The 22,326-nt window shown below is 35.7% G+C and overlaps 1 protein-coding gene across 1 annotated transcript in view; it reads right to left on the bottom strand.

Moving 5' to 3' along the window:
• Positions 1-560: 560 nt before the first annotated feature.
• Positions 561-22,326, bottom strand: part of LOC140165097 (uncharacterized) — a 34,751-nt gene continuing 12,985 nt past the window's right edge. The window contains exons 2-13 of the mRNA XM_072188523.1: positions 19,336-19,424; positions 17,237-17,308; positions 15,931-16,020; positions 14,935-14,995; positions 13,310-13,400; positions 12,868-12,940; positions 11,694-11,784; positions 10,982-11,079; positions 8,251-10,036; positions 4,589-4,647; positions 3,089-3,142; positions 561-906 (exon numbers count right to left, since the gene is read on the bottom strand). Coding sequence (XP_072044624.1) covers positions 820-906; positions 3,089-3,142; positions 4,589-4,647; positions 8,251-10,036; positions 10,982-11,079; positions 11,694-11,784; positions 12,868-12,940; positions 13,310-13,400; positions 14,935-14,995; positions 15,931-16,020; positions 17,237-17,308; positions 19,336-19,424 — 2,651 coding nt within the window. The 3' untranslated portion in view covers positions 561-819. The remainder of the gene's footprint in view (positions 907-3,088; positions 3,143-4,588; positions 4,648-8,250; positions 10,037-10,981; positions 11,080-11,693; positions 11,785-12,867; positions 12,941-13,309; positions 13,401-14,934; positions 14,996-15,930; positions 16,021-17,236; positions 17,309-19,335; positions 19,425-22,326) is intronic.

The following is a 22,326-nucleotide window of genomic DNA, read 5'->3' on the forward strand; positions in this document are numbered from 1 at the left end:
GACGTTGATGTAAGTATCATGTCACAACGGTATTTCCTAATTGCCAAAGAGGGCGTTTTTCACTTGCACAACTTTTTTTGAGACAGGCTGTATACCCGAGTGGTTACGGTAAATATTTGCTTCTATAAAAAAAAAAAGTACAAGATCTTTATAGACCATTTATTATAATTCATGTTCAACAATTGTTTCAAAACAATTGTTTAATGTTATATAAATGTTTCAAAACATTTTTTTTTCAAACTTTCCATGATAACATTTTGTCAACATTATAGAAACATTCATGTCGCATTTTCTGATACAAAAATGTTTTAAATCGTTTTCATGATTATTTTAGAACCAAACATTTAAAGTTTTGAAAAATGTTTTACAAACAGTTACTCTCACCTACTGACAATTCTTTTTTTCCCTATTTTGGAGAAATTTGCCAGGAAAGAATGAAAATAGAAAGAAAAGTAAAATTTACACCCAAAAAAATTAAGACAGGACTCATTTTGCTTGATGGCAATTATACAAATCAATACCGTAAAAGTAGAAATTTTCGCGAGGTTTTTATTTGCGCAAATTTCGCGAGTGGACATAAAATTGCGAAAATAAAAACTCGCGAAAATAACCTTTTGCATTAGGTTTCTATTGTATCAATATCAAAACCGCGAAATTTAATTCTCGCGCAACTGACAAAATCTTCAAAATCGCGAAAATATTGACTTTTACAGTAATCAGTCATCAACACTTGGGTTATTTCAACAATGGAAGATGTGTTGTGTTAGTTGATGATGAAACAACGGATCAACAACAAATAAACGTCACCGGATAGTCTCTTCATTTCTTGACAACTTGGAGGACGTCTTCGTGGTTCACTATATGTTGTACTCCTACTCTCTGTGGACTGTACTTGGCACTTGTTCCCTGCAAGGTATATGGAAAACGTATTTAATGAAATGTATTTCAAGAAAATTAGCAACTTGTGGACTTTCTATAAGATTGTAATAAATTGCACAAAATACTGTAAGGCCCAAAAACAAACAAAAAAGATTGTTTGTTTGTCCTCCTTGGACTGACATGTCCAATACGTTCTGACCAAACTTTTTTTTCCTTCATATTTTTGTTAAAAATCACATATTATTCTGTTAAAAAAGAAAAGGCTTTAAAATAGTTATTTTCTGTATCTCAAAATAATCCTGCAGAACCTGTTTTTTTTTTTTTTTTTTTGGAATTACAATTTTGTAAATCAAACACTTCAATGCATCCATTGCCCACTATGAACCATGTTAAAAGTATACTTCAAACAATAAAACATTTGCTTCTGCATTAATTGACTTTATTTAGCCTGGTGAGTGTTCTCTTTCTACATTCCAGCACACTTGGCATAAACATTGTGTGCTTTTCAAGTAAAAACAAAAACGAAAAAATCCGACCAACCAGCCGATACATAAACTATGGTCTATAGACAAGCAAACAATCTTTGTTTTTGCCCATTATGCTAATAATTGAGGTGAACCAAATAATACTTAAGTTTTTACAGGTAGGTGGTCAGATTGACACATTTGATTTTTTTTTCTCACATTGAGACCCATTACTATTCCAAGTTTTGAGTTAAATTACTCCAGTGGTTTCTAGAAGCAAATATAGGTATCACAGTGGCCCATAGAACAGTACACTACAACTACAATGTAGGGTGGTTGCCAGCAAACTACCATGTTTTTACTCATACCATTTCAGGCCTAAAATCAGCATTTTGATTGACGTACAGTGGTGAAAGAGGCTGTCAATCGGGTCACACTAATATCGAGGGTTAGGAACCAGAAAGCCTCAACTCACAACAACCTGTTCCCACAAAATGAGCATCAAAGAAATTCTGGAGGAAATCTTGATGTTTGAAGACCAAATCAAGGAGCCATCATAACATGTTTGCTAAGATTTTAAAGGGTATAACAGACCTGCCAACCTACCGAAGTCAGAATGAGGGACATTGAGACCAAAACCTTAAACCAGGTACCAACAAATTCAAAGACTTGAGGTGTGCAATATGTGACACGATCTGGTCTATGGGGGCCAAAGGAGGCATTTTTGAAAATTGAGTTACTATAATTATTACCCTATACAAACATATTAGGCTATCATATACTGAAAACACCAAAGGTCTAGCATACTTGGTTCCAATGTTATGAAGTGTTGTGATGTCTATTTTTTTACTCCATATTTTTACCTTTATCTCAATTTCAAATTTGCCGCCTTTGGCCCCCATGGACCAGATCATGTCACATATACTTTCAGAATTCAGAGGAGGTTTTGCAGATCTGAATTTATCACAATAGACTAAAGAGAATGCTATAGCAAATTTTAAAGTGACATATTCATCATTTTCTGCTGTTCTAACATTTAAATTTGCCATCACTGAAATTTTCAGAAAACAGGACTGTCCCTCATTTTCACTTTGGTAAACCCCTGAGGGACATTCCCTCAAAATGAGGGACAGTTGGCAGGTCTGGTATAAAAATAAGGATTTCAAAGTTACTTTGTCAACTTTATGCTCATTTTGTGACAGCAGGTCATTGTGAGTTCAGACTTTCTGGTTCTCAAGCCTCAATGTATCCTCATTTTGTGAGAGCAGGTCATTGTGAGTTCAGGCTTTCTGGTTCTCAACCCTCGATATAAGCTTGGGGAAAGAGGCTGTCATCGGGTCACACACATTTAAGAATATATGTGACCATCCACCACAAAGTGGTAGTAAAGTCGGCTCTAGGTCATTTTCTGTTTATTGCAGATTTTGAAAGAATTCACTTTCAGCTTTAAAATGACACCTCAAACAGCTTCATCTGACATCTGGAAGTGAAGTTATGGTTCATCAAAGGTCAAATTCCTACTATATTTTACATAGAAATCCATATACTGTTTTTGATTGTATCTCAAAATGGAAAATGCCGACTTTACGACCAGTTTATAGTGGATGGGCACATATGTAAAACATACACTTTTGAAAACCCTACCTTTCTAATGAAATTAAGTTTCATTTATAATTAGCTTCATCAATCTTTTATTTCATTCTCTGAAGGAACATTACTTGGAAATATTTTCAGGCAAAACTTACCCATACAAGGGCATACTTGAATGAGCTGGCTAAGGTACGATGGATAGCGTGGCACTGAAAGAAAATAACAGAAAAATGTCAGCATTTTATGCCATCTTAAGAGATTCCTAGATGCTTTTATCGTCAGGGAATAATTTCTTATACTTTTTGTCGTAAAATCTTACTAAAATGTCAATACTAAGCAGACAATGTAAAAATACAAATCCTGAATTGGCGTTAATTATGGGCAAACCGTAAAATTCGAGCGAAATGTTTGAGCATTAGCACTATGGGGAATTATTCAATTAACTGGGAGATATTCTGTAATGGTTATAGCATATCCAGGAAAGTGTCAATGGTGGTGGAATATTTGTAGCAGAACCTGCTTTTTCCAATAGAGTCAGCAGAACACATCATCCAGCAACAATGTGCGTGTAGCAACTGCTTATTTATATTATAATACAAGCACTATAAAAACACATATATTTTGAGTTCAGTATTTCTGCTTTGAAAGCATTTTGACACCTCATTTGCTAAATGGATCCATTTGAAATTCACACTCCCTATGATGGTGATTAAGGTTGGTCTGAACCCTGGAATTATGAAAACTTTCGGGCCTCATAACTGCTAAATTATTAGTCTAAAGAATATAAAAGTATACATTTTAGAATGGAAATGACTTGATGAATTCATCTGTGAGGTCCAAGTTGGGCCAAAATGCTCATTTTGAGAAAATCCCAAAAGCGGGTTTTTGGCCCAATTTTTTCGTGCAACCTAACAAAAAAAAATTGTTTGGCCAAAATTTTTTTTACTAATTTTAAAAACTAGATAAAAATATCTAGGGACCGTTTTTCATTTTTTTGAATTTTGACCAACTTCACCAAAAATATTTGAAATTTGGGTGAAAATCAGGCTTTTTATGATTTTTTTTGAAAATTTTGCATATTTTGACCATTTTTGGTGCAAATTTCTCAAAGTTGGTCAAAATTCAAAAAAAATAAAAAACGGTCCCTAGATATTTTGATCTAGTTTTTAAAATTAATAAAACAAATTTTGGCCAAACAATTTTTTTGTTACGTTACTGAAAAATTTGGGCCAAAAAACCCGTTTTTTGGTATTTTCTCCAAAAATGAGAATTTTGGCCCAAATTGGACCTCACAGATGAATTTAGCAAGTCATTTCCAGTCTAAAATTGTATACTTTTATATTCTTTAGACTAATAATTTAGCAGTTATGAAGCCCGAAAGTTTCCATAATTCCAGGGTTAAGACCACCCTTAAAGTCATGTCTTGCATAGGGGTTGTATGGATTTCAACTGGAATAGCTCAATGTTGGCTCATTTCTAATACTACCTATAAATGAATACGGTATGCTTAAGTCTTGAATTGGAACTGTTAAACATGTATTATGTGTAAATTTGATTTTGGACCGTAAAAAAGATTGTTGAGGGCCTGTTGATTTTAAGACCCAATGGCCTGCAGCTAATAATTTTGTGCACAGTCTACATGGAAGACTACTTACTACATGTTCAACAGAGCACCCTCTCCTCATGATGATACCATCATCAAAATCTGGTTTTTCTGTGGAAATATAGAAAATGTTAAAAAACCTGATAAATGACTCATTTTAATAAATAAATAAATAAATTTCAGATTTGTATAGCGCCTTTTTCCAGCTAGATATTGAAGGATTCAAAGCGCTGTAATTTCGCTGCCATTGTGAATCATCACAATCAGATCGCATCATCTAGGCCAGTTGCAGCCGAACCTCAGGCGCAGAACTATCCGCACTTAGAATGTAACATCCACCAATTATCTGTGCAGCTCCCCAAATTCCATTGGGTGAAGGAAGTTTTTGATAACCAAACAACTAATCACCGATTTTTTGAAAGCAGGAGGAAACCGGAGATCCCGGAGAAAACCTGCGAGAGCGAGCATGGAATCGGGATAAACCAAGTGCACATGAGTCCTTGGGCGCGCCGGGCTTGAACCCGGGACCTCAGTGGTGCAAAGCGAGGAACTACCACTGCGCTAACTCGCCCTCCCATAATAAGTAGTCTAGATGAAGGTTTTGTTTACAGGTTCATTAACCCTAACACTGCCCCTGCTTTTTGGCTATTGGAAAGGAAAGAAGGAACAAAAAAGTAGAGAAGATGAACAAAGAAGTTACTTAGTGGTATCCCAGGATTTGAATCTCAGACCACTCGCGTGCCAAGCACAAGATCACCGACCGGTAGCCACAGGCGTTTTGATGGCAGAGCCAACAAAACCCGAGAGTCATTGCGCCATGGCATCACATGGGATGCATGCATGTGAAGTGGTTTTCCGTCTAAGATTTTTTGTGGTTAGGGTTAATTACTAGGGCAGGCCTTCTCAACTGGCGTGCGCGCCACTTATGGCGTTTGGGATCAGTCAAAGTTGCACACGAAATGGCGCACAATTAAGGGTAGACGAGGTATTGTTGGTCGAAGCAACCAAAGAAAATAGATTTTCATTATCTAGATCAATATATTATTGAAAATTAAAACCTTGATGTTCTGCAAAAGTTCATTCTACAAATCGTATATTTTGCAAACTTGCTTAATTTATTGTTGTTAATGAGTTATGCACGTTTTACAAAAGTGTTGTTGTTTCAGCCCTCTTTACAAAGTAACTCAAGAACAGCAGCACCTATAAAAGTATATCTGTGATATTTTAATTCTTCTACACACTCGCTATGAATTGAGCAATACAGTTTTTGCCATAGCGCACTACCATTCGCAAGATGCTGTGAACTACCAAATCACAACAGTTTAAAATAATTAATAACCTAATTTTAAACTGTTGTGATTTGGTCGTTCACAGCATCTTACGAATGGTAGTGAACTTTGGCAAAAACTGCATTGCTCAATTCATAGCGAGCGTGTAGAAGAATTAAAATATCACAGATATACTTTTATAGGTGCTGCGGTTCTTGAGTTACGTTGTAAAGAGGGCTGAAACAACAACACTTTTGTAAAACGGACATAACTCATTAACAACAATAAATTAAGCAAGTTTGCAAAGTATACGATTTGTAGAATGAACTTTTGCAAAACATCAAGGTGTTATTTTTCAATAATATATTGATCTAGATAATGAAAATCGATTTTAGGTAGCTTCAATCAACAATACTCGCTCTACCCTTAAGGGTATGATCATTGTTAATGCCTGATTGCCATCAGCTTTGACTTTGGCATAAGCAATCGATCAGTAACAATGATCATGCCCTTAATTCTAGGAAAGACTCCATTCATGCATGTACACACACTGCCCATAAGCCATCTATGTATTGGAAAGAAAAAGAGCAAGGTACACCAACTTGATGTGGGGAAACTAGTAAAATACAGACTATACTGTATGCAGGGGGACAAAAACAGCAAATTTAAGCATTAGAAGTAGGCAAATTTCAATAGCCAAAAATTACCATTTCTAAGGCCCACAGTGCTAAACCTGCAAAAACAACAAGGATCAACAGAAATACAAAAGTGCACAAGAACAAGTGATGAAAATCATGGCGCTTATAAAAAGACACGATAAACCAAGCGACTACTGTAGGCACAAAAACAGGCAAAGTTCGAAGTCCAAAAATTTCCCATTCTAGGGCCCACAGAAGTGTCAGGAAAACGTATAAAAGTACACTGCAAGTGATGAAAATTACTGCACATAGCAGACAAATAAAACCAAACAGACAAATATAAAACCAAACAACAAAAATTATGCTGTGGTTTAAAAACAAATTGAAGTCAAAAACTGAAGGCAAGTTCAAATAGAACTCAGTAGCAAACAAGACTGCTAGCAAGCTCAGAGCAAAATCAGCGGTGTCTTAAGGGAAGGGGTATGAACGTTTGGACAGTATTTATTGTGGGACATGAGAGCACATCAGACCTATCGAATTGCATTCTGAATAGAAGAATGTCCTTCTGATATCAAATAATTTTGATTTTTTGAAATTCGCAATGTAGTACACATTTTATGGCAAATCATTAGAAATTGATATTTTTGATATTTAACAATACTCGAAGTAAACTTTATAAATCTGATGATATGTACTCAAAGTGTATGTAGGTGGGATGAAAAGCCGACGATCAATTGAAAATTTGACCTTTCAGTATTGAAGATATGGATTTTTTCCCAAAACACCAAAAAAAAATTAGGTCTTTTTGGGAAAAAAATCCATATCTTTAATATGAAACGTTAAAATTTTGAATTGATCGTCGGCTTTTCCTCCCAGCTACATACACTTTAAGAATATATCAATAAATTTATCAAATTTACTTCGAGGACGGTTATATATCAAAAATGTGAAAAATATCAACTTTTAATAATTTGTCATAAAATTTGTATTATACCGTGAATTTCAAAAATGAAAATTATATGATATCAGAAAGACATTCTTCGTATTCAGAATGCAATTCGATATGTCTGATGTGCTCTCATGTCCCACAAAAAAATCTGTCGAAACGCCCAAAACGCTCATTCTAGATCTAGATCCCTTAACTCAATGAGAGCAAGTTCACTAGCTACATCTATGTATTCTCTGGACTGAAAGTCTTTATCTCTTGTGTGGTCCAAAACTTCTTGCTCTTATGCCATTTTAAGCTCTTGAAATTATATGTACATTACCACTAAACTGAACACTCTTCCTCTTTGAATAAGTTCATCAGGATTGTTAGATATCAATAATTGGTAAATTATGCTTTACAAATCCACTTGATTACTCACGTTTTTAGACGTTTCATCTTCCTACGGAAGACTTCATCAGTAATGTGATGAACCAGCAACAAAGAACTTCACCCTCTGGAGATGAGAGTAGGAGTGTTGCTGGTTCATCACATTACTGATGAAGTCTTCCGTAGGAAGATGAAACGTCTAAAAACGTGAGTAATCAAGTGGATTTGTAAAGCATAATTTACCAATTATTGAACACTCTTCCCCCTTCATATCGTGGACTCTGTATGTAAGTATGTATGTGTTGAATCTTACCTCCACGTTTCTTTGTATACACACACACCAGATTAAGATATTCCCACATTTGTTCTAGTAGATAGTCTAGATTGAGTTTCATTTCACAACTTATCACCAAACAATGAGGCTTGTGGGCTATTCTGTCGACTTCCTCAATGGATGTCTGATCTATTTTATTATATACCTGTTGAATCTTACCTCCACGTTTCTTTGTATACACGCACACCAGATTAAGATATTCCCACATTTGTTCTAGTAGATAGTCTAGATTGAGTTTCATTTCACAACTTATCACCAAACAATGAGGCTTGTGGGCTATTCTGTTGACTTCCTCAATGGATGTCTGATCTATTTTATTATATACCTGTTGAATCTTACCTCCACGTTTCTTTGTATACACACACACCAGATTAAGATATTCCCACATTTGTTCTAGTAGATAGTCTAGATTGAGTTTCATTTCACAACTTATCACCAAACAATGAGGCTTGTGGGCTATTCTGTCGACTTCCTCAATGGATGTCTGATCTATTTTATTATATACCTGTTGAATCTTACCTCCACGTTTCTTTGTATACACACACACCAGATTAAGATATTCCCACATTTGTTCTAGTAGATAGTCTAGATTGAGTTTCATTTCACAACTTATCACCAAACAATGAGGCTTGTGGGCTATTCTGTCGACTTCCTCAATGGATGTCTGATCTATTTTATTATATACCTGTTGAATCTTACCTCCACGTTTCTTTGTATACACGCACACCAGATTAAGATATTCCCACATTTGTTCTAGTAGATAGTCTAGATTGAGTTTCATTTCACAACTTATCACCAAACAATGAGGCGTGTGGGCTATTCTGTCGACTTCCTCGATGGATGTCTGATCTATTTTATTATATACCTGTTGAATCTTACCTCCACGTTTCTTTGTATACACACACACCAGATTAAGATATTCCCACATTTGTTCTAGTAGATAGTCTAGATTGAGTTTCATTTCACAACTTATCACCAAACAATGAGGCTTGTGGGCTATTCTGTTGACTTCCTCAATGGATGTCTGATCTATTTTATTATATACCTGTTGAATCTTACCTCCACGTTTCTTTGTATACACGCACACCAGGTTAAGATATTCCCACATTTGTTCTAGTAGATAGTCTAGATTGAGTTTCATTTCACAACTTATCACCAAACAATGAGGCTTGTGGGCTATTCTGTCGACTTCCTCAATGGATGTCTGATCTATTTTATTATATACCTGTTGAATCTTACCTCCACGTTTCTTTGTATACACGCACACCAGATTAAGATATTCCCACATTTGTTCTAGTAGATAGTCTAGATTGAGTTTCATTTCACAACTTATCACCAAACAATGAGGCTTGTGGGCTATTCTGTCGACTTCCTCAATGGATGTCTGATCTATTTTATTATATACCTGTTGAATCTTACCTCCACGTTTCTTTGTATACACGCACACCAGATTAAGATATTCCCACATTTGTTCTAGTAGATAGTCTAGATTGAGTTTCATTTCACAACTTATCACCAAACAATGAGGCGTGTGGGCTATTCTGTCGACTTCCTCGATGGATGTCTGATCTATTTTATTATATACCTGTTGAATCTTACCTCCACGTTTCTTTGTATACACGCACACCAGGTTAAGATATTCCCACATTTGTTCTAGTAGATAGTCTAGATTGAGTTTCATTTCACAACTTATCACCAAACAATGAGGCTTGTGGGCTATTCTGTCGACTTCCTCAATGGATGTCTGATCTATTTTATTATATACCTGTTGAATCTTACCTCCACGTTTCTTTGTATACACACACACCAGATTAAGATATTCCCACATTTGTTCTAGTAGATAGTCTAGATTGAGTTTCATTTCACAACTTATCACCAAACAATGAGGTTTGTGGGCTATTCTGTCGACTTCCTCGATGGATGTCTGATCTATTTTATTATATACCTGTTGAATCTTACCTCCACGTTTCTTTGTATACACACACACCAGATTAAGATATTCCCACATTTGTTCTAGTAGATAGTCTAGATTGAGTTTCATTTCACAACTTATCACCAAACAATGAGGCTTGTGGGCTATTCTGTCGACTTCCTCAATGGATGTCTGATCTATTTTATTATATACCTGTTGAATCTTACCTCCACGTTTCTTTGTATACACACACACCAGATTAAGATATTCCCACATTTGTTCTAGTAGATAGTCTAGATTGAGTTTCATTTCACAACTTATCACCAAACAATGAGGCTTGTGGGCTATTCTGTCGACTTCCTCAATGGATGTCTGATCTATTTTATTATATACCTGTTGAATCTTACCTCCACGTTTCTTTGTATACACACACACCAGATTAAGATATTCCCACATTTGTTCTAGTAGATAGTCTAGATTGAGTTTCATTTCACAACTTATCACCAAACAATGAGGCTTGTGGGCTATTCTGTCGACTTCCTCAATGGATGTCTGATCTATTTTATTATATACCTGTTGAACAGAAAAATAAAAGAAATATTATAGAGACTTGAGTTGTTCTGATGTTACTGCAAAATTTCATAAACGTACACTGATAGAACATTAGTAAAGATCTCTCTTACCTTGCATTAAATCAGGAAACACCAATATTTTACTGACCCTTTAAAAAGATATTTCAAATACATCTACTGCTTTTTGCCGAGACATTTACAAGGCTTAGGCCCATCAAATTAAAAAATCACCCACCACTAATTGCAACAGAAATCTTCCCAACAGGGAGTGTAAATTTCAAATGGGGTTACCTGAACAGGTGATTCCATTTAAAATCTACACCCCTGGTGTGGATGATAACTAAGTCATGTCTTCCATATGGGGCATATGGATTTTAACTGGAATAGCCCATTCTTTTATACTTACATATAAACATGGTAGGTAGATTCTGTTGTCCATGATGACATCAATAAATTCATCTTGTGTGCAGTCTTCTCTAAACAACACCTCAGCATTGAACATTTCTGACAGATGTAGAATCAAGGCCAACAACAAAATCATTGTAATGCACAAGTCGACCAAAAAAACACAGAAAAAAAAAACACTGTTCTACATCTACAGGGCTGACCAACCCAGATTTTGCATTTTTGGGGGATTTATATAGCTGTATTCAAGGAGTAAAACAGCCATTTTTGGCCAAAGTAGATTGATTTGGACTGACATTTTTAGATTTTCCAAGCTTTCTAGGGTCATTTAGCCTTTTCTAGAAAAAAGAAATTTACTCATGGCCCAATCAGCCATTGTTTACAATGGGAATTGGTGACCAGTGATGGGATCGGCCAATCAAAGAGGGAATTGATCGGCCAATCGGCCATTTCAGATAAGGACCTGATCGGTCAGACACTAACTATAAAGGTAATTTTTACTCCAAAAACAGCCAAATTTTGCTCTCTTTTTTTCCAAACATGGACATACGTCGAAAGATTTTTTTAATAAAATCCTGAAATCAATAGATTGATAGATATAATGAGGCAATAATTTAGCTGAAAAACATAATCGGGAGTTTATACAACACTGACAAGTTCACTACAGGTTTGATTGTTTAATCTGTTCCATATGATCACTATGGCAAGGATACTATACTCATGTAGAATCAACTGCACCATTCTCTCATTGCATTTGGTAAGTGTACATGTTGAGTTGAAGGAGAGACCACCTGCTTTCTTTACCTGTGGAAGAAAAATGGAAGATGGAGACTTATCAAGGAGGTTATGTTAGAGAATCCTGTATCCCCTTTTGGATTGTAACGCATGGGGAACAAAGTGTACCTCTAAGTATTTATTGAGAGTATTTAATCCCAGCCCAGCTTATTTTCACAAGGGGGAGGAAAGAAGGCAGGAAGAAAGAAAGATATGGTTTTAAACCAGGGACCCCTCGGGTGCCAGACATGTGCACAGCCACACCTTGGGGTCTAATTTAACTTAGCCAGCCAAGCTTTCCGTGCCCATATGCTGCTCTTGTGGGATACCCATGCTTGCCGATGCTTTGTAAATTGAGGATTTTGATGTTTAGCATGCTTAGGTTAAGCTTTGCGAAGGATTGCACATGTACAAGCACAGAGTTGCAATCAATGGATGCATAGCCAAATAATCCAGAATTACACTATTTTGACCTCCACAACAACATACACACAGAGGTGGAATTAACCTCTTATCTTTGTTTCAAACTTCGAAAAAAAAAAAAAAAAAAATCGACTGGCAACTTAAAATTTTCAATATGATGTAAAATTTAGGCATATTTTTAAGGCGGATGAATTCACTATAAGAAACAAATCAAGTCCTGTAAATTAAAATCATGTAAATCAAATTGAGTTAGTTTGGATCACACATCTGCCATGGATTGCACTAGACTAGCATTTCACTCACCTAATATCCTGATGGTAATGGTAGATTATACATTATCTTGTACAACATGACTGAATTATTTTTAAACAAATAAAATGAACTTTTATGTTCACAAATTGGCCAACATTTATTGATATATGTGACCCAATTAAGCAAAATGATGACAATGTCGTCAAAGTTGTGGGTCAAATCAAAATTCATACACCCACTATGGAAGACATGGCCTTCATCTCACACAGTGGGTGTGTAGATTTCAAATGAAATTACACATCCAGGTAATCTCATTTGACATTCACACTCCTTGTGAGGGAGATTAAGGTCATGTTTTACATAGGAGCAGGGTGTATGAATTTCAACTGAATACTGCAATGAGCTGTATTTATTCATTAAAAAATGCTTCAATCATACCTTAAAATAAATATTTGGTTTCTGTTTGTTGAGTCTCAAGCCAACACTCTCCAATTCTTTTTCTAGCAACTTCCTAAAAAAGAAAGATACAAACAAGTTAAAGGTGTGATAATATAATAAGTTAAGATTAATTATAATCCATAGCCATGGAGTGGCTGCTTCCTGACTTAATCTGCAGTCGACGTTTGTTAAGGATGTGTACAGATAGAGCAAGTTGTTGTTTGCTGTATCAAGCCCAGGTAGACATATTATAAATCCTGTTCCATCAATCTAACATTCTGCTGCACTGCTGAAAGTTGCTGGTGTTTCAAATCAGACCCCATCACAAATCTGAGTGTCATGTTTGACACTGGAATGACAGAGTAAGCTACAAAGAATCAGTCCATTCTAACATTTGATACCCCAAATTGTAACCAATTTGAGCCATCTTATATAATCATACCTTTGTACATCTCCTTTATTAGCATCCAGCATCATGACCACCAAGTCTGCCGTCCTTGCTACAGCTATCACCTGTCTACCTCGTCCCTTTCCTTAGAAATATACAGAGACAAATAAAAAATATTAGCTTCTATCATCATGACCACCTAGTATGATGTCATGGCTATACTTTGATCAGCTAGTAATCGGCGGGCCTTTTAACATCGCGGATAAATATTTTTGAGAATTTTCTTGTGACAACTCGCCAGAAGCATCACAAATTATTAATTCAAGTCCTATACTTTGTTTACTTTCTTTAACACACAAAATAAAGACCAGACAGGTCAACTAATAGAGGCCCTGCATGCATTTATTGATTGGTTCCAAACAAAGGATTTGAGCCGGTGTCCTTCACCGTAATCATGGCGCAGTACAGTCCTTTCAATCAAATGTTGTCATCAACCTATTTGATCGTAGTGCAATTATGCTTTTGTTGAATGCATTTGAGAAGTCCGCCATATTTACGGTATGATACGTCATATGCACCTCTAGCACTCTTAACATGGGTCTACTTTTAGGTGAAGTGGTTAAAGCCTAACATTTCCCGCCTATTACGAGCTGATAAAACTATACAGCTATCACTTGTCTACCTCATCCCGTACCTTGAAAATACATGAACACATACACACATACATGTATACAAACAAATTAACACCCAACAAACAAATACAGTGTTTCATTTTAGTCTATATAAATGAATCCATTTTAACGCATTTCTACACCTCAATGGCAGCCATAGGTGGGTCCCCCCCTTAGGTCTGTTCCACCTAAAATGTGAAATGATGTGGCCTTGGCAAGGATATTAAATTGCATTCCATCACCTGTGTTACATGTAGACAAAAGAATGATGAAAGTTTACAACACAATACAATTCAACATCGATTTTTAAGCGGATTTAATCCACCCACTTGGGCAGTAACATCACCAGTTTGCTGCAGACGGGACCCAGTATATAATGGCTGATTGAATTCTGACTATCACTTCGCTAGTTGGATTCGTCTGTAAGTCAAATTCATTTTAGCCTCATCAACATAAGTACCACCAATACAATAACAAAATGATCTGTACTCTTATAAGCTAACTTACATGTGACCTGTGTAATTAGTGCCCCAGTTTAGGTTCATTTATAGCATGCAAACCTGTTAAAAATTGTTTATTAAGTCAAAGAAAACCTGTCTAAACATTAATTGCATTTCAATGATTGTGAGATATGCTAACAGTTCTTACTTGTAGCGTTGAGGATGACCACATCAGATTTCCTTTATTATAAATAGGCATTTTGACTTTCAGAACATAGTGCCCTTGAAATATCATAAAGTGTAGTCAAACCGCTTGAGACAATAACTGTACCATTTTTCACTGTGGCAGTGACTTCAACATGTTGAAGCAGCTATTTAGCGCGTGCATCTATGCAGCATCTTTAAGCATGTGCCTGTGTACAACAGCGTTTTTAGTGAAAGTTAGCGATTTGAAGCTGCGCCCAATGAAATGCGCACTGACGACACTGTCACATCATGGTGGAAAATGGTTTATATACATGTACATGTTGATGTAGGTCAAATACTGCAGTTATAAAATGTTACTAACCTTGTGCAGCACCTTCAATGATTCCTGGTAAATCTAGAAGTTGAATATTTGCTCCCTTGTACTGAAAATGAAAACACATTACTGCTAAGATATTTGCAATATATTCTGATAACAAAAAGTTGAAATGAACATCTCTTAGGAAATCTATTTAATCTGTGTAGTGAAACAGCACCACATGAAAAATCATCACACTTTAAGGAAAACAAGACAAGATTTTAATCAACTGTATAAAAAGTTGTTGATTTTTGTTAAGGTTGGTGGTCTGATATTTTCATATGGCGTTTTATATCTTAATTGAGGCATACCACCAAAGCAATCCAATCCCAAATTTCAACTTCAATTGCACCAGCAGTTCAAATATTAGAAACAAAAATATAAATAATAATAACAGGACACCAAAGAATACATAATTATGAGCTGCCAATGAAACAGGTGCCTATTTTGTCAATGCATGGTGCTCTACTTTTATGAATGCTTATGTTTCAATTAAATTGCAGATTGGTGTCTCTGGGCCCACTAATGAGAGATTTTTTGCCCTTGATTTTGAGATTTTTAAGTTTTTACAACAAAATGAAAAACAGCCTTTTATATGACATTTATGAATGCAGTTAATGACTGTACACAATTTTGTTGACTGAATGATGAATTTATGTCAATGCAATTGAATTTTTGCATTATTTTCATCACAATTATATACACACATGAGCCCTGCATTGACATAAATTTGTCATTGAAATTAACCCAATAAGCAAACTAGCAGCTTCCGAGAACAATTTTGATCAATTTATATCATGTATTGACCAATCATGTATTGACCAATCAGAGAAGGGATTATATTTTAAATTGCTAAAAGATCTAAAAGCTTGATTAGCTTGGTTACTCAGATGATAATATCAGGTAATATTAACCAATTTATAGGGCACTGTAAAAAAGCCAGAAGTGCAAAATGACATCCAGCCATTAACCTGTTAAATAATGGTCTGTAACGGTTCTTACCTCTATGACTCCTGGGATACATGTTAAAGTGGTGAAAGCATATGATGCAGACTCACTGTGAGTTTTGGTTAGCGTATTCAATAAGGTTGACTGTGAACAAATAAAGTATACAAAACGTAGGTTATCACTTATTTGTGTAGTGAAAATGGAGTGTGGACTGAATGTACTGAATGATAAGTACATGAGGCCTGCCATTTACATAATTCAGAGATGTCACAGGCTGACCCAAAAAATCCTGAACTTATGAAGGAGTGAGCGAGCGAGCTAAGCTCTCGCAAGAACACGGCCGGGGGTCCGGGGCCGCTTAAGGGCCCCCGGTGGGGTCCAGGGGTCCAGGGGCGAAGCCCCCCAAAGCCAGATGGTTTCTGCACATTTAGCACCACAGTAAAGGCCATTTCAGAGGGTAAAAAGAACAGTTCAAAGCTCCTGGCTAATTCTACATTTTTAATAAAAAGTGCTTCCTTCTTCCAGAAAACATCTGTTAAGCATTTAGCTCTTGGTCCAGGGCCACTCCAAAAGCGAAAAAAAAAATTTAAATTTTTTTTTTTTGAAAATCCAGAATTTTTTTTTTAATCCCCAAAATCCGGAAATCCGGATAAATCCGGAAATGTGACATCTCTGATAATTGCACTTTGTACATATTCCCTTTGTTTTCATGTTGGGAATATTAGTAAACATGGCTTGATAGTCATGAAATAACCATAATTGCAAGAACTGGATGTGCTCTGTTCATTAAGGTACAATGTACATTAATTTTCGTCACAATCGATCCATGTTGCACTAGATAGATAGCAAATCAGTACAGACAATTGAAATGGGAGAAATGCATTATGGGAAGTGTAAGATATCTTCTCTGTGCAGGTACATACACTAGCAGTAGACACTGAGGACACTGATTTACACTTACAGAGCGGCTTTATTATTGTTAATCGTCTGGTGGTGCAGTTGTAAACACAAAATTCTTTGTTGGATAAGTTCATCAGGTTTGTTAAAAATAAACGAAAAGACATTTGAGCTTGACAAACCAAGTGAATTTTTACTCACTACAATATTTTGTCCTTCACATCGGAGGACTTCATCAGGTATGACTGATATGGTCATCCGGTGATGTTTAGACTCATTTGCATGTCTTTAAAAGCGGATCATAGACGTGGCTAAGGAAATATGTGCCCTCCTCTCTGTTTAAGGTCTTGCTTGGATGAAAATTGTATTGAGTAAAATTTCACTTGGTTTTGTCAAGCTAAAATGTCTTTTTGTTCACAAAATTCTTTTCAATTATAAGTTAGTACTGAATGAATCAACTTACCTTGCCAACAGATGGGAATCCTATTAAGGCTACCCTGGCATCTCCTGATTTCATAACATCAAATCCTTCACCCTGAAACATTTCACAAAACACAATCAATTTGTATTATTTTGTAATTGTTCATTTACTCGTGATGAAAATGATCATAAATTTAATTGGTCACAATGGTGTTTTTGTTTTAATTTACCCTAAAACATTGATTTTAGCTTTTCGTGATATTCATAATAAAAAATATGTACACCTTGTTCTACAAGCCTGACCAATCAAGATTTGGTGATTTGTTTTTTAGCTGCATGAAATTAAAATTAGCTGTTTTTTTTGGTCAACATGGATTGATTTTGACTGAAAAATATTTGTCAAGCTTTCCGGATTTTTGAGGGTAATTTAAATGTAGCCTCTCCAACAAGTAATCCTGACCGACCAACCCTACATGTACATGTGACGTGCCATGTCAAAAGTAGACATTTTTGGGCAGGATCGTAAATGGAGAAATAGACAAAAAATCAGGACGGGGGCAATTTTTTCACAATTTGGGGTTGTTGCGAATTTGTGATGTTATAAAATATTCAAAATATTGTCTGAGAGTTTCAGACCGGAATATAACTGCATCTTCCTACTCTCAACATTGTCAATAATATTGTTAAAGGCCGATATCTCAATTTACAAATATAACACCATAACATACAAACTCAATATCTTAGCTTACATTTGTAAGCTTGTGTCCAATTTCATTGGGGAAAACGGTGTTGTGGAGCAAAATATCTCTATATTTAATTTTAAGACATGTAAAAACCTCAAAATTGATAATCTGCCCAAAAGTGTCTCCTTTTGACATGGCACGTCACATATAAACCTGGCCCATTGAACAGGGAGCAAAGCTTTACATGTAAATGATGTAATGCAACCATGCATGATGTTAAATGGCAAATTCTTGGGGAACCAGAAAGATCCAGGTTATTGCCTTAAGGCCAGAGTAATGGAAGACACATTCGTCCACGACCGAATTTGAGATTTTTTGATATTTATCAACACTAAGATGTATTCTTTCACTTGAAACTGATAAAATACTACTTGCTAATATTTATTCGTATTTTTGCTTGATTTATTTCACTCTTTTCAACTCTAAAAAGTCACATGGCTCAAGACAGCTTAGTAAATTGGCGGAAATAATGAGTCAGAAATACGCGAATGCGAAAATATTGTGATTATTGCAGCGATTCGCGTCGCGTGTGTGGCGCAACTCTGCGCGTATGTCCAACGCAGTCAAGGCGCATTCGGTATGTTGTTAACGCCAGCAAATGTGGTGTAAACAAAACAAAATTTGCAGTCAAAATGCCACTTAGATTTTTTAATTATTTTGAACTTTTGGCGCACTGAGAGCAGAGATTATAGATTCATTGGTGCAAAAAGATGCATATTTAGACCATGCACCAGATACAGCTTTTACAAGTGTGAAAGTCTTACCGCTTTAAAATTTAAGGGCGTTTTGTGCATAATTTTGACATTTTTTTACTAAAATGTCGATTTCTCAGAGTTCACTTTTGACAATATTACGCGATTTTTGTGACAAGATAACTCGAAAAATATGCAAGCAAAGGGTAAACTTTTTGCACTATCCTTTAGAGTACATCAAAGTCTAGGGAAGGTTTTTTCATTTTTTCAAAATATTTGTTTTAAACAAAAATATACACCATTATGTGCAATTTTAGCTTAATAGAGTGACAAAATGGCTTTTTTCACATGTTTTTTCAATATTTCAAAAAAGAGACTTAATTTCAAAAAATAAAAAACCTTCCCTAAGTTCATGTCTCTTCTTCATGAAAAGCTAACTGAATTTTTTTTTTACTCCGAACAGATTTTTTTTCTAAGTTGTCACAAAAAAATTGGGGTAAAAAAGTGAATTTGTGTGATTTTTTCAAAAACTTGAGATTTTTGAACAAATCTGACGTCACCATGGGATTCCTTGACTCATTTCCTTTCCAAAAATGTATAGTTTTATATACTTTGGACATACAATTCAGAAATAATGAAGCTCGAAAAGGTCCATGTTCTCTCCCATTACTCTGCCCTTAACAACAAAATTAAGTTATAATTATTACCTTTGATGCACTCTTGCCTTGAGGTTCCAATAACTGTGCCCTATATTTGGCAAGCTTTGCCTTCAGAAGACCCAAATGGTATTCAGTTGCTGAAAAATGAAAGAAAGCAATGGAATATGTATGTTATTTTAAGGGAAGAGACTTACACAAACACTCCAACTCCAATTCTTTCGACAAGAATCACAGAATCGATTCTCGTTTAATGATTCTTGTAATTGCAAGAATCAACTTCTCTCATTGTATCATACAGTAAGTGCAGTGCTAGTGACTATGATGGATTTTGATTCTCGCAAACCAAGACGAAAATACATGTATATGAGTGGTCGGGGTAAATAGTACAAACAACAAAACACACCAGTGTATGAGATCAGTAAATGATGCTTACACGACCGCTATAGCATAGCAACCAGGGAAGACGCTTACATGTACGCATTGTACACTGGAACCAGGGTTGTTGATTTTTTAAATTTACATCTATCTTATTATAATTTATCTTATCTAATCCCAATTCCAGACAAATCCTGTCATAATTTCTTGAGATTAACAAAACAGTATCCCACTTTGCAAAACAACTAAATGGCCGGTACAGCGGTCTCACAGGGGCAATTTCTTTTTCCGTACATCATTTTTATCTGGCAACACTGACAAAATCGCGCACAATGTGTACAGGTCTGACAATTTCCCACAATGCCTTGCACATTTCCAGAAGAAGGCCTGGCGATTTCCCACATTTCCGGCAAAATGGTAAACAACACATGACGTTTCGATAGGGGAAATGGAGATATCGAAGTTGCATTTTACATCAAACAGCTGCAAGAGTAAAACGTTCTGAAGGATCGGTAATGATTAACAGCTGGTCATGCTGGTCTGGTGTATTTGAAGTGCATACTGTAAAAGTAGAAATTTTCGCGAGGTTTTTATTTTCGTGAATTTCGCGAGTGGACATAAAGTCGCGAAAATAAAAACTCGCAAAAATAACCTTTTGCATTACTGTCTGTTCAATTAGCTTAGATTCTTGAATTTTTAAGATATTTGAAAAAATAAAAAATTGTGGCCAAAGTCATCAATGAAAAGTGTTAGCACAGCCTTAGACCTAACGTGATTTATACTTTTCAAATTCCAAAGTTCAATTTAAAACCCCATTTCTTTTCAATTTTGCCTCATTTTAGGCAGTTACTTGGGTCCACCAAAAGGGTTCGCGACCTTTTTACAAATCGAGTGGGAAGGTCCATTCTCAACTTAGGGCATAGACCCTATCCAATTTAGCAAAACAATCTGTCCACCAATCTGTCCTGCCATTTCAATTGTTATACCGTTCCGGTTATTGGATATGTCTATAGGTGATGATGGTCCACCGGTTTTTGTTACACAAAATTATATGGCGCGATTACGTTTTATGCATAACATTATTCTGAGCATTATTTTTTTCCTAAACAATGACATTAAAGTTATGGATTTCGTTGTTATTTCAACTGGTTTACAATGTAAATTGAGTTTTGTTTAATACCATCATTCCTTCCCAAGAATATCAGCATTCGCTTGACATTTTCAGATACAGCGACTTTACAAGAATTGTTTTCTGTAACCTGATTGTTTTAAATAATATTTTCTTGTACAAAAGTTCTTTTTTTCCAAATGTCCTTCTCATAGTTTGTATTAAACAAACAAAACGAAATAACAAATTGAAAATAAATGTGTAGTTTCTCAGACCCATTCAATCAATCAATCAATCAATCAATCAATCAATCAATCAATCAATCAATCAATCAATCAATAAATAAATAAATAAATAAATAAATAAATAAATAAATAAATAAATAAATAAATAAATAAATAAACAAGAGCACCAATGGCGCTGTGGCTCTACGCTTTTTTTGTGGGAAAGCAATTGTTCTTGGAGCCGAATGCGCAACAGGTTGGTAGGTCGGTCAATTTTTTAAACCTTCAGTTTGAAAAAATTCCCCACAAATATTCAATACGGTCCTTGAAACTCGATGCGGTGGTCAATCTTCCTCCTCCGCATTATTATTTTTTGCCGCATTACTATTAGTTGCAAAATCTGAAAATAATTCATTATTGTGCAAATTACTACTGAACCAGCAAGAATAATTTGTTCTGCAAAATTTTAAAATCCCCTTTTTTTTTTATTTTAAGCTTTCAACAACTATAGAAAGCCTTGGCAACTATTAGAATTCATCTAAATTGACCTCAGACGACCCGAAATGACCTCCCAAAAATTTTGCTCTAAATGGTGACCTCAGATGACCCGAAATGACCTTCTAAAATTTGACTTCAAATGTTGACTGTACCCACCAAGTTTCATGCCCATACGACAGTTTTAGTAATTTGACCTCAGGTGACCCCTGGCTGACTCCGAAATGAGCTTCCAAAAATTTGGTTCTAAATGTTGACTGTACCCACCAAGTTTCATGCCCATATGACAGTTTTTGCTAATTTGACTTCAGATGACCTCTGGTGACCGTGACCCACTAACCAATACAAACTTGTTCTGTGCGACCCTACAAAATTAGGCTCCAAATGTTGGCCGTGCCCACCAATGCCCATACGACATTTTTAGCAATTTTACCTCAGATGACCCCTGGTGACCCTGAAATGACCTTCCAAAAATTTGACTCCAAATGTTGACTGCACCCACCAAGTTTCATGCCCATATGACAGTTTTTGCTAATTTGACCTCAGATGACCCTGGATGACCTCAGGTGACCTTGACCCACTAACCAATACAAACTTGTTCTGCCTGGGGTCAAGATGCACCCACCAAGTTCGAGGAACATGCAACCCCACAAAATTTGGCTCCAAATGTTAACTGTATCCAGTTTCATGTTCATACAACAGTTTTTTAGTAATATGACCTCAGATGACCCCTGGGTGTCCCCAAAATGACCTTCCCAAAATTTTGATTCCAAATGTTGACTGTACCCACCAAGTTTCATGTCCATACAACAGTTTTAGTAATTTGACCTCAGATGA

Source organism: Amphiura filiformis, chromosome 11 (genome assembly GCF_039555335.1).
Source record: "Amphiura filiformis chromosome 11, Afil_fr2py, whole genome shotgun sequence".
In the NCBI taxonomy this organism is placed as follows: Eukaryota; Metazoa; Echinodermata; class Ophiuroidea; order Amphilepidida; family Amphiuridae; genus Amphiura; species Amphiura filiformis.